The following is a 13,561-nucleotide window of genomic DNA, read 5'->3' as shown; positions in this document are numbered from 1 at the left end:
TTGAAACAAACATACATTCGGGAAGGATGTGGTATTACATACTTACAGTTGGCTAATCACATTAGGTATAATCGAATAGTTTTTCAATGCCAGAGTCCCATAGGAAATTAAGTCTTTAAATAAATGGCACTGTGATATCTGCTTGTTTATCAATACAGTGCATCTAGTCATTGGCCCAAGTCATCCTCTATTTGTATAGGATAGTTATTCTTTACATTCAAACAATTTTAACACTTTTAATACCACACCAGCTTCACACAGAAGTAAGCTATATTTAACTTAAACCTGAATCTCACAATTTTCTCTCTTTCCTGTCTCTCTCTCTTTTTGTTAATAGTTTTAGTTGTGCTATTTGCTGCATTAAAAAGGCAAAGAAAAAAGGAACCTCTGATAATTTCAAAAGATGATGTCCGGGACAACATTGTGACCTACAATGACGAAGGCGGCGGGGAAGAAGATACCCAAGCTTTTGACATCGGCACATTAAGGAATCCAGAAGCAAGAGAAGACAGTAAACTCAGAAGGGATGTAATGCCTGAAACAATTTTTCAGATAAGGAGAACTGTACCTCTGTGGGAAAATATTGATGTACAGGATTTTATCCATCGGAGATTAAAAGAAAATGACTCAGACCCAACTGCACCTCCGTATGATTCACTGGCAACATATGCCTATGAAGGGAATGATTCCATAGCAGATTCACTCAGTTCTTTGGAATCTCTCACAGCAGATTGTAACCAAGATTACGATTACCTCAGCGACTGGGGGCCTCGATTTAAAAAACTTGCTGATATGTACGGGGGTGATGATAGTGACCGAGATTAAGAGTATGGTATGACTTCACAGATGTCAATGGAAGTACTCTCTTTGTTACTAGATGGAGTGGCCTGCTTTCTCTTCCTTGGAGGAAATTTTTAAAAAAATCAAAATTACAAACAATACGTAGGTGTTGTCTTAGTAAGAGTTTGCTTAATCAGTAAGTTTCTGTGAATGAATATGAATGACATAGATTTTAATAAGTATTAATAACCAGTTCACCCTCTTTGCCTCACAAACTCTGAAGGAAAGTATATCACATCTATAATCAATAAAAACATACAAAAGGCTTTTTGTGCCTTTTCTTAGCTTAAGAACTTTATAAATAATGTTTTATTAACTGACTTACAGTCACCTTTAATATTAAATGAAACATTGTGCAACTGCTTTGTAAATTAATATGAAAAAAAATCCCTAAAGAAATAGGAATGATTATTACTGCCATATTTATTTAGTTGAATAATGTCTTTGTGTTAATTCATTCATATTTTTATAAATGTATATTTATATTTTTATATTTTTATGAAATAAAATAGTATTTATAAAAATAAATTTCACTTTATTTAATTATTAGAAGCAGTTTTGATTTCACTTTATAAATTTTTTAAGCATCTTTAAAGATAAAACATGACTTTCTCAATTATTGTGTGATTTGGAACTAGAATGTGGTGGGAATATAAAGGAGCTTTAGTATAAATTGCGATTTTTTTTCTGCTTCAACCATTCCAAGATGGACATGTGTATATAGAACCACTGATATCTATCTATCAATAAGGATGTGAGACACATTTGAATATAAACTATTATAAATATACTTGTGAATAATTAATTTTAATTTTTTCTACAACTATTTTCTAGAGGATCGACCACCAGGGAATTTTATTTAAGGGAAAGTATGTGTCAGTAATATTATGCAAAAGAAGAAAAAAATCTAAATCACCCTTCCTTCTTCAATAGTATAGTTTTCAAAATGAGAAATGAGGGTTCCAATTTTTTCTTTATGGTTAGATAATGTGCACAGGATATAATTCGGGTAATATTTAAAAATGTATCAACAAGTTAGTGGAGCTATTTTTTAATGACAATTTTGTTTAGGAAGTTGGAAGTCATTGTATTTGAGGAAATCTTGAAAGAAATAGTGACATGTAGACTGGAGTTAAGAAGTCTTCAGGAATGTAAATTTATTAATAATTGGTATTGCCCAGAAAACAGAATATAGAAAAGAGAGAATTTTGCATAATAATCACCTGCAGATCTTTTAAAGACTGCAATGCAGAAAGCTTACCCTGGTTTGGCCCGGAGAAAAAATACTGAACCAAAATTCGGAAATTTAACAGTGAGACTACATGATATCCATTTTATGTGTCATGGTTATCTTTTTCTTTCTCTTATATTATTCCTCCTTTGAGGAGCAATGTCATGCCCAGAGTGAGTCCTAAGTGGAATTTATATAGAAATTTAGCTTTCGCTACTCTGTTACCAAGCTTTTTTAAATGGCAAATACTTAACAAATTATAAACAGACACTTAGGTATGTTTTTATGTTACTATGTTGTAAAATTTTTAAAGACCAAGACTATTTTAATAACTTTACCACCAATAGCTAACACATATTAAAGACTTAATGTAATGCTAAGAAAGCAAAAACACACTGGGTACTTAAACATTTGAAAATTTTATCATTGGAATTGCCTAGAAAACAGAAAATTTTTAGTTTCAGTTTTAGTTAAGAAACTATTAGTTTTTAACCTTAAAAAGTAGTTTCCCCACTGCTAGAGATCTCCCAGCATAACTCAGACAAATATTTAAAGAAGATGATACAGAGTGGCTTAAGGAAGTCAGAAGAAAAGAGTTCTATATCTATTAATGCCTTTTATAACCACTATTGTATAATCACCAGAGGGATAAGTGACAATAAATAAACACATTCTAAGGAGGCCCATAATGACTATATAAGTAACGACTGCTTAAAAAAAGAAGAAATTGTATCAAATCAGAACTGAGGGAATTGGTGGCTACATTGCCTGCCTGGGTTTACCATGCTGTAAATAGAAAGAGCACCATAACAAAACAAGCTCCAGTTATACACCTATAAATGCTATGAGAAAATTGTATTGATACCAGATAAGACATATTAACTTTTTAAGTGCAATTATGAAGAATTGTTAATATGACTACAATTTTCAGGCTATTAGTTAATGTTCAGAGTTCTCCCTTTCCTTGATCTGGAAATCACTGATATACTACTAAAGTTTTTGTAAGGACAGAACTAAGTATTTCATACTTAATAGGTACATGATTATTTTTGCTATAAACTGAAGGTTCAGACTTGATTAAAGAAATTACCAGATCTGTGTAATACTAATATTTCCTATAATTTTCCAGTAATCTTTGAAACTCCTACAGTGGAAAAAATGCACTTAGGAGTCATATCAGATTTTATTATTTCATTACTGACAAGTAAAAAAGTTATCCAACTTCTACAGAAAAACAAACTTGATAATATTAACCCTATTGGGTTTGGTTAATTTTATTTCATTGGATGCACACAATACATTTAAAAATATTAGTTTTCATCACTTGATTCTTTTGGAGTTGGTAAGACTTTAGGAAAATGAATTCTTAGTGTATACCTAACTTTTTCAAACAAAATAATTAGCTCTGAGTGCTTAAACCTGAAATAGAATTAAATTAAAACCATTTTAGTTACCGTATTTCTAAATATAAATAAAACAATCACTGGTTTATTTTGAATGTTCAGTGATTTTCAGAAAAATGTAATATATGTCTATATTTATTATTTGAGTATTTTTCATTAAGACGAACCTACCTACATTATCATAACTTTAACACACAGAATGGATATTATTACATTCAATTCTACTCTCAGACACGTGAAATATATCCCAATGACGTAAAAATCAAACTTAGTAAAAAGTGTTAACAACAAAACAAGCCAACAACTGAAAAAAGAAAAGTAACATCTTACCTTAGCCAGTGGTGAAAATGATCACAGTTGATAATTTGTTTTATCCTGGCAAAAGCAGCACAATTGGCTTCCAGGTTTCTTCATTATTTTGGTTTTGGTTTTTCTTTAACTTTACTCAGCCTCTTTCACTGGTTCCTTCTTATCCTTCTGACTCTGTATTTTGGAATCCAGGCTCTAACCTATATCTTTTTTTTTTTTTAATCTCTATTTAAATCTTGGCCCTTGATGATCTTATCTATTCTCTAAGTTATTATATTTATCTTTATCTTAATATAGCTATATCAATAATTAGATATAAATTGAAAATTTTCAAATTTAGAAACTCTTATCTTTACTTCTTTCTTATAATCCAAACATATATATATGTAACTAACTATTCTAAATACCCACGTAACGTGTCTAATTAAATGGGATATGTACAGATGTTAACTTCTAATTTTTACCCCTAAATCTGTTCTACTCTCCACCTGTCTTATGTAAGTTGATGACAAATTAATATCTGTAATTGCCCAAGCCAAAACCTCGCGGTCATCCTTCAAGCACCTTATTCACATCCAACATTGTAGGAAAGTCTTGTCACTATATCATCAAATTAATCTGATATACAATGACTTTTCATCACATCTCCTGCTACAATCCTGGGTCTAAAAGTCTCACCTGGATTATTGCAGTATGCTTCTAAATCTTACTAACATTTGCCCTTCCATCTACTTCAAACATCAAACACAGGGTGGGCTGCCTTCCTTTTTCTCTTTTTGTTTTGCTTATTCTGTTTTAACTAGGTAGGTTTGAGCATCTCATTTCTCAATTCAAAACTTACTAATTGTTCTTCAAAGTGAGAATTGGTCCTCCAAATGATCTTCTATATCAGGATCATATTATCTCTTTGATCTATTTCTTTAAATCATGTCACTAGTTATTCTGGGCTTCTTGTTCTTTCTCACAAATGCTAAGCATTTTCCCTTTGATCACTCTTCTTAGAACAATCTTTCCTCAGATATCCATGAGGTTAACTGTATAACTTTCAATTCCTGGGTCAGATGCCACTTTCTAGATGAGGACTATATTAAACAATCTATTTAAAACTGCAATCCTCCAAACCCACTTTTCATTTCTGTGGTTATTTTAAAATATTTTCTCAGCAATTATCGCCACTCAACATTGCACATAATTTATTTGTCATCTAATTGTTGTCTGCTTCTAAATTCTTTTTGGTTCATTAACTGGGCCCAGCGGACAAGGAACGACCAAAGAAAGAGGCAAGCCATTCCAAATTAATAGGTGCCAGTTTTGAAAACTAAAGGCTTGCCTTTACAGTCATGAGACAAGTAGATCTCTGCACTTTGCCACCAAAATCTTAAAGGTTTATATAGAAGTCTTACCTGGATTCAGTCATAGGTTCAATCTAGTCTCAACATACCTTTCTCTCTCAAGGCTGTGTCCTTGAAACAGTTCATGGTGTGGTAATTGTGGGCGGAAGGTGCTTTCCAAGGGTAGAGAGTGGGTGAGGAGCCTCCAACTGCAGGATCAAGCTTGCAGGTCAGCCAGCAGTCACTTCTTGATAACCTCCTCCAACAAAGATTGGTACCTTTGGGTAACAATATTCATCTATTATTTCACTAAAATACCCCATGTGTCTGTATTAGTGACTCATACCTTGTTAAAGAGCAGCAAAATATTTGCCAAATGGTGAATGACATGCTCCATAGTTAGCTATGATGATTAAGTTGGTAAAATATAAATACATAGGAGATTACAATAAAACAAATGTAAACAAAAATAATTATACTTAAATTCATAACAATGTTCTTGCCTTCAATTTATTACTGATTATGGCCTAGGTTTTTAAATCAAAATACTGTTTAATGAATTCTGGCTAATCATCATTAAGTCACTATTTGAAAAGACCTTTTCAAAATTACCAAAAAAAGTATGAATAATTTTTCAGTTTTTTAAAACAAAATTTCATTGAACTAAAATTGCACTCACTGAGCTTTGCTTCTCAAAAACTATGACAATGATATTTTACTAGATTTCAGGCCATCAGTTCCAAATGTGACAATCAAAACAGAAGCCAACACAAAGAAAGAATAAAATAAATATTGTCCTCTTCTGCTGTTTAAATTATTTTTACAATCTCTTAATAACTGGACTGCTCTCAGCCTACTATTTTCTGGTATTGGAGAGTAGACTATAGACAAAGGCAAAAGACCAACTCTAAGAAAGTGTTTTTTACTTAAATATATTTAAATAAATGCCAGTAATAATATGTGCCTATTTTTGAAGAATAAATATTATTTGATGATAATTTATATGAAATAGAAACACTAATTTAATCAATATGTTCAAAATAGCAATGCACCAAGATTATCTGATTTGCAGACCTTGCGGCTGTTGTTTGATGGAATATGGTCAACTCAGTGTAAAAACGAGAATGAAAATCACATATTCTCAGGATTTAAAAATCAAGATATGGAGTTCCCGTCATGGCTCGGTGGTTAACGAACCCAACTAGAAACCATGAGGATGAAGGTTCAATACCTGGCCTCACTCAGTGGGTTAAGGATCTGGCATTGTCGTGAGCTGTGGTGTAGGTCCAGATGCAGCTTGGATCTGGTGTTGCTATGGCTGTAGTGTAGGCCAGTGGCTGCAGCTCTGATTCAACCCCTAGCCTGGGAATCTCCATATTCTGCAGGTGGGGCCCTAATAAGACAAAAAGACAAAAAACAAAACAAAACAAAACAAAAAAAACCAAACCCCCAAATCAAGATATTTTCTTTAGAAATCACTTCCTCTGGATTTTCTTGAAGGATTTGTTAGTGAAACTAAGCATTTTTTCTCATATCTATGTGTCACTCAATTTCACAAACTGCCAGTTCATGTCTGGAATATTTTTCTTTTAGGTATTTTTATTTTGTCATTGCTTCTAAACATGTAAATATATAATTATGATAGCAATATTTTTAAAATAATAATATAAATATCTTTCACAAATATGTGGCTTGTATTTTTACTGTAATTTATTTCAGTGTAACCAAAATGATATATGCTATGGTTTATGGTTTTCCTGCCATTTTTTGCTTGATTTTTCTGTGTCCTTACTGCTATATCAACTTCAAACTTAGTGTAAACTGTCTAAATTTTCTAAAATCTCAGAAGCACAAAAAAGTAAAGAACGAATATCATCTCCTTGAAGAAATCTTTCCTTCAGTCACTGAGCCACTCTATTGGGATGGATTAATTGTTTCATATACCAAGGACATCCCCCCATTAACCTGGGCACTTCCTGGGTCTCTAATTCAGAGTTGAAGTCCTGATTCCCATATGCCATGTCAATTTGCTTTCCTTGCTCCTTCTCCCCATCACAATTAAAATAATCCAGTCTAAGAGTTACCATTTTGGTGCAGTGGAAATGAATCCAACTAGTATCCATGAGGTTGTGGGTTTGATCCCTGGCCTCACTCAACCGGTGAAGGATCCAGCATTGCTATGAGCTATAGTGTAGGCTGCAGTTGTGGCTTGGATCTAGCGTTGCTGTGGCTGTGGCATAGGTGCACAGTTGTAACTCTGATTAGACTCCTAGCCCGGGAATCTCCATGTGCTGCAGGTGCAGCTCTAAAAGGCAAAAAAATAAATAAATAAATAAAATAAAATAATCCGGCCTAATAAATAGCAAGGTCCTATTGTATAACATTGGAAACTATATTCAATATCCCATGATAAACCATAATGGAAAAGAATATTTTTAAAAAAATGTACACATAACTGAATCACTCTTCTGTAGAGCAGAAATTCATATAACATTGTAAATCAACTATAAATCAATAATTTTAAAAATAAAACAATAAATAAAATAATCCAGTCTATATATCTACCTGGTGATAGCATTGCTTATTTGTGTCTAATATTATAGATCCATTATATTTTTCCTCTGGTTTTATTGAGACATAATTGACATACAGCACTGCATAAGTTTAATGAGTTCACTTACAGTCATCATGAAATGATTACCACATCAGTTTAGTGAACATCTGTAATCTCATGTAGATAGAGAATTAAAGAAATAAAAAAGAATTGTCCTTGTGATAAAAACTCAAAATTTACCCTTTTAATAACTTTTATATATAATGTATAGTGGTGTTAATTACTTTTATCATCATGAATATTATATAATTAGAACTTATTTATTTTATAACTGGAAGTTTCCCCAATTCCAATTTCCCTTGCCCCTATCTCTTGTCTCTGGTAACCACAATCTGATCTCTTTTCCTATGAGTTTGTTTGTTTGTTTTTGAAGTATAATCAATCTGAAACACTATGTTAGTCCCCGTAACACAACATAGTGATTCAATGTTTCTACATTTCAAAATGGTCACCTTGATAAGTCAAGTTACCATCTGTCACCATCCACAGATAGTACACAATTATTGACTACATTCCCTATATTATACATCTCATACTCATGACATTTATTTTGCAACTGGAAATATGTACCTCAATCTCCCTTACTTATACCTTTCTGTCAGTTATTTCTCTTTAGGTGGGTAAATTACCTGTGCTTGGAGAAATTCCCACAGAATTATGCATATTATTACTTTGTCTTGGAAAATAAGTACTATGGAATGTGTGTAGAATTAGACATGTCTAGTTTTCCTTAAAAGCTAAAATAGATTTGAGTTTACTCTGAATCTTCTGTTAAAATTAGAAATGATGGGTAAATTTGTATTCACACCTTGAAGGAGGGTAACAGTGGGAAGCTTGCACTGTTGCCTTGTGCAGGACCGGGGAAGAGGAAGCACAATGAAAGAACAGGGATTGGAAGTCAGAAGTGACACCTTACATCCTAAATTTCCACATGATGCTTTGAAATTTTTAAAGACCACTTTGAATTAAGCCTTGGAGCAAACAAATGAAGATAGGGGCCTAGGAGTGGTTAAATCTAATTCCATAAAGGGTTATAGAACATCATACCTGTCATTAATCATATTAATTCTAAAGAGAACAATCTGGAACTTGGGAAACTCTTACTAGAATGGAAAAAGAGAAATAGGCAATGGTGACACCAATCTCATTAACTTTTTTTTCTGGTCATTGCATAAAACACATTTCTTTTCCCCACGTGTATTCAATTACATTAAATCACAGAGATAAGCCAAGGCTGCATTTTCATGGCCCTTCCCTCTGTCCCCTACACACTCATTTCCCAGCATGATTTAATTTGTCTAAATCCAAATATTTCTCACTTGCTGAGACAACTTTTCAATAATGAAAAGTCCAAAAACATTGCCAAGGGTAAAACTAAAATAATACTGTGCTAAACAGTTCACACATTGTTCCCAGCCTTCATTTGGGTCTATATAATGAAATATTTTGAAAATGTAGAGGATCGTTTATATATTATCTAAGTGTAGATATTCAGATTTTAATATTAACAAGAAAAATATACTTTGAATTACAACTACCCAATCAATGGAGAATTATATGAAGCTTAGAGTATTCTAAATATCTCCTTGTATTCCTATATTGATGACATCATGCTATATACCACACAACTTATAAAAATGTAGCTAACAGATTCACACTTGTTTAAATTTCAGAATTGTTGATGTATTTACATCATGAAATAAGGTATCTTATCAAGAAATAATCGTATGATATAATCTAGTTTTGACTTGGGTATTATTTATTAAATTATATCAACCTAATTAACTGATGGAAATGTCAATCTAGCGTCACTAAATAAGAGACCAGACATTGTCTGAATAGGGGAAGTTATTGTACTGATTAAGTATTGGTTAATAAAATAGTGGGGAAGTTATTTCCATTTCATGGTCTGTAAAATTAATTCTTTAACCTTGCAGCTATAATGAAAGATCATATTCTGAATTTTTCATTAATAATCTACTCTCATACTTATTATCATGAAATTATATTAAATATTCTCAACCTTTATTCATTAAAACTTTAATGCAATAACCATCAGTTTTGCTCACTGAATAACAAATAATTTAGAAACAAAGTTAAGGATACTGAAATGCAAATCTATGTTAAACGGAAGAGTGATCTGAATTCTGAAAAAATTTTGTTTAAAAACTGATTCTGATTCAGCTGAAACTAAGAGAGCTAAACTGCTTGCTATTAGTTCATGTATGACATATTAATTAGTATGATTTGTTATTTTCAGCAGCTTAAGAAAAAATGTTTTATTTATTCTCTAAATAGTATATTCATCTTCCTTTTAAGAATAAATAGGCATGCCACCAGCAACAGAAGTCTATAAATAAAATAATATTTCAGAAGAAAAACAAATGTGTACTTAACAATTTTAGGCATCTATTGTTGAAAAATTTCTGCATCTGCGGCAAAAATACCTTTGAGAATTGGGACCAAGGATAGGAATGTAAGATTATGAGGAAATTCTGCTCATCTTTGAGGAAAAGGCTCTCTTTACAGATTCATATGAGGGTCCAACAGGAAAAGCAGTAAATGTAAGTGATCAAAAAGAAAAGCCCCAAGCTAAAAACTGTTACAAACCTCAAAGGGTAGTTGCATTTTCAGAATTTTTTAAAAAGTAGAATACTGTTCTGAGAAAAAAAGGGAGAAAGTTTATCCTTATTCTTCGATTATGAGGAAAGGAAATTACTTCATTAAATTTTAACTTAAAATTAAATCGCAAATAGAATAAAATCTACCATAGAAATGAGTAAGTTCTAATCCACTGAGAACCAAGATGATAATGATTTAAGGAATAATATCCTCATAGGAAAGTTTTTATGTTCTCTTATAGCATTCATCATCTTTCTAGACAAATCTTCATTATGAACACAAAGTCTATCACTGTGTATCAACAGGAGAAAAATAAGTTTACTGCCAGGGAGACAGTAAACAAGAAGGAAGAACATATATTCTTCCCTGGTTTATCTTGCTTATCTTATTTAAATTATGTTTTTTACCATTTCTCCTTTTGGATTTGCCATGTGTCCATCATCATTAGCTTACTCAGCAGTATACAAAGCCAAAGGAAAAATCTTCAACTCTGTAACTGTTTATAATGAATAGAAACATGCATATGCATATATTATGACCCCGTTAAGTACTTGGGTGCAAAATATATTCTGGAATCAATATTTTGATGAAATTTCTCAGACATTTATTTCTGTGAAGCAGAAATTTTGAATGGGAAAGAAATCAAGTATAAACACACAGATGCATATATATATATATGTGTGTATATTTATTATGTATGTATATACTTGTATCAAGAATGTTCATTTTATCATATTCTAATTAGCATCTCATAGATAGTTTTAGAGTTCCCGTTGCGGCACAGCAGAAAGGAATCCAACTAGTATCCATGAGGTTGTGGGTTCTATCCCGCTGACACAGCCATGAGCTGTGGTGTGGGTCGAAGACATAGCTTGGCTCCTGAGTTACTGTGGCTGTGATGTAGGCCGGCAGCTGTAGCTCTGATTCTACCCCTAGCCCGGGAATTTCCATATGCTATGGGTGCAGCCCTACAAAGCGAAAAAAAAAAAAAAAAAAAACAACAACAAAAATAGCATCAATCATAGGTAGTTTCAAGGGAAAATTTAAAAAACAATGCTTACAAACAAGCATTACAAAAATTACTGTTAATACCATTATATTAAAATTTGGGAGTTCCTGTCATGGCGCAGCCGAAACGAATCTGACTAGGAACCATGAGGTTGCAGGTTTGATCCCTGGCCTCGCTCCGTGGGTTAAGGATCCAGCATTGCCATGAGCTGTGATGTAGGTCACAGATGTTGCTGTGGCTCTGGCATAGGCCGGTGGCTACAGCTCTGATTCGACTCCTAGCCTTGGAAACTCCACATGCTGTGGGTGCGGCCCTGAAAAAAAAAGACAATTATTTAATTAATTAAAAAAAAATCTGTCCAATACTAAGCTGTAGACTTTCACATGGATACAACACTTAATGGCTCTGTCATCTACAAGTGTTCTAAACCCATGCACTGTGCTAGAAATAACTTGAGCAAAGGTGAAAATAAGGCTTGAATTTTCATACTTTAGACACTTCAAGAGTTTCTTAGTGAGCCTCAGAGAAGTATTTAATGATATATTTTTCTCCTCATATTTAATTTATCAAAAAAGAAAAATGTCGGGAGTTCCCGTCGTGGCGCAGTGGTTAACAAATCTGACTAGGAACCATGAGGTTGCAAGTTCGATCCCTGCCCTTGCTCAGTGGGTTGACGATCCGGCGTTGTCATGAGCTGTGGTGTAAGTCGCAGATGCAGCTCAGATCCCGCGTTGCTGTGGCTCTGGCGTAGGCTGGCAGCTACAGCTCCGGTTCAACCCCTAGCCTGGGAACCTCCATATGCCGCAAGAGCGGCCAAAGAAATGGTAAAAAGACAAAAAAAAAAAAAAAAAAAAGGAAAAGAAAAAGAAAAATGTCATACCCATGTTCAATACGTTTAATTGAAGAAAGGGATTATATCTGAAATAATTGACAGAATAAAGAGAACCAAAAGAGTGAAGCACCCAGTGACCAATGACAATGAGAAGACTTTCCATCATTTCCAAAAAGAACATGGAGAGAAGCAATATGATAGGAACAAAGTTTGGAACAGAGTTCCTAGTCAGGATCTGTGAGTGAAAAATCTGTCTAATGTCACAGCTATAGCAAGGAGAGAAGGACATCAATATCTGACCACTCTTCCTCATGCTCTCTTATTTACTTCTGGTATTTTCCACTGGTTAAACCCTAAGGGAAGCTAGAAGACATGGAAGCCCAGTTATGCAGTCACACACTGCTTGATTTTAGCAACCTTGCAGCACAGAGCAGTTCAACACAGTAGATCAGAGAAGCTTAGAAAATTGACCTGGACAAATAATAAAAAAGAGCCATTAGGGAGTCTTTTATTAAGAAATCTTAGTGTAAGTTCCATCAAACACACATAACACTCTACACATATAAAACTAGTATTTCCTGAGTGAACTCAGTGCCAGGCATTGTGCTAAGTGTTTTATGTCTATGTAAGCATTTATTCCTCTTGAAAACACTATGAGGTTAGTATTATTATTATCCCTATTCCCCAGTAGAGGAAACCAAAGCACAGAGAGATATTTTTTCCCCCAGGAAGAAGACTGAGGATTCAAACAAAAGACATTCTGGTTCCAGAATATATGATTTTGTGTACTTTTCAGCATTGCTTTCAAATGATTTTGTAGTATCATTACTGGAAACCTAGAGCCAAGAAGCACCACTGAAACTAACCGGTAGAAGTTACAACAGGTTTTTCAAAGGGAATCCAAATACCTTGAGGTATATGCACTACATACCTGTCATTGCCCCAAAATGTTCAGCAGAGTCAGGCAGGAGCCACCCTTATGAACATGCTCAGTCCAATAGGAAGAAATAGTCATTTTCATTCTACCCCTAGAGATTCTGTATGAATTCTCCCCTAAACCTGGAAGCAAACTCTAATATAGCGCTTTATCCTAAAATTTGTTTAATACATACCTAGTAGCTGTTCAGTCAGAGAATCATTCACTCAATTGACCTAAACATAACTCCTATGAATCTCCTAAAGGGATTCTGAATACTGAATAACTGTGTGTCTACTCTTTCCAAAGGACCCAACCCTGGTGAGCATTCTTATAACCCAAGGCAGGTAGTATCTCCTATCAACCTGAATATGATGTTATAAGACTATGATCTGCTTCAGAGATTTTAAAAGAAATTGTCATATAGTTATAAATCAAAGGAAAATCTGAATAG

At 33.4% G+C, this 13,561-nt stretch overlaps 2 protein-coding genes across 7 annotated transcripts in view; one reads left to right on the top strand and one right to left on the bottom strand.

Moving 5' to 3' along the window:
- Positions 1-1,368, top strand: part of CDH9 (cadherin 9) — a 131,914-nt gene extending 130,546 nt beyond the window's left edge. For both annotated transcript variants that reach the window (XM_021076628.2, XM_085001761.1), the window contains exon 12: positions 338-1,368. In XM_021076628.2, coding sequence (XP_020932287.1) covers positions 338-825 — 488 coding nt within the window. In that variant the 3' untranslated portion in view covers positions 826-1,368. The remainder of the gene's footprint in view (positions 1-337) is intronic.
- The window catches only part of LOC146395472 (uncharacterized), a 491,363-nt gene that overhangs the window by 457,462 nt on the left and 20,340 nt on the right, over positions 1-13,561 (bottom strand). For 4 of the 5 annotated variants that reach the window (XR_014830845.1, XR_014830846.1, XR_014830847.1 and 1 more), the window contains exon 2: positions 5,225-5,392. Coding sequence is in view for 1 of the 5 variants with exons in the window: in XM_085001762.1 (XP_084857888.1) it covers positions 5,225-5,392 (168 nt within the window). In the remaining 4 variants the exon portion in view is untranslated. Of the gene's footprint in view, positions 1-5,224; positions 5,393-13,561 lie in introns of those variants that run through there. The other variant, XR_014830848.1, reaches the window with a different exon arrangement.

The sequence above is a fragment of the Sus scrofa genome, chromosome 16 (assembly GCF_054392235.1).
Source record: "Sus scrofa isolate SSC_HxYL_T2T_F1_AM1 chromosome 16, Sscrofa_HxYL_maternal_Yorkshire_Landrace_v2.0, whole genome shotgun sequence".
Lineage (NCBI taxonomy): Eukaryota > Metazoa > Chordata > Mammalia > Artiodactyla > Suidae > Sus > Sus scrofa.
The sequence above is the reverse complement of the archived record's forward strand: the minus strand, read 5'-3'. Positions and strand labels throughout refer to the sequence as shown.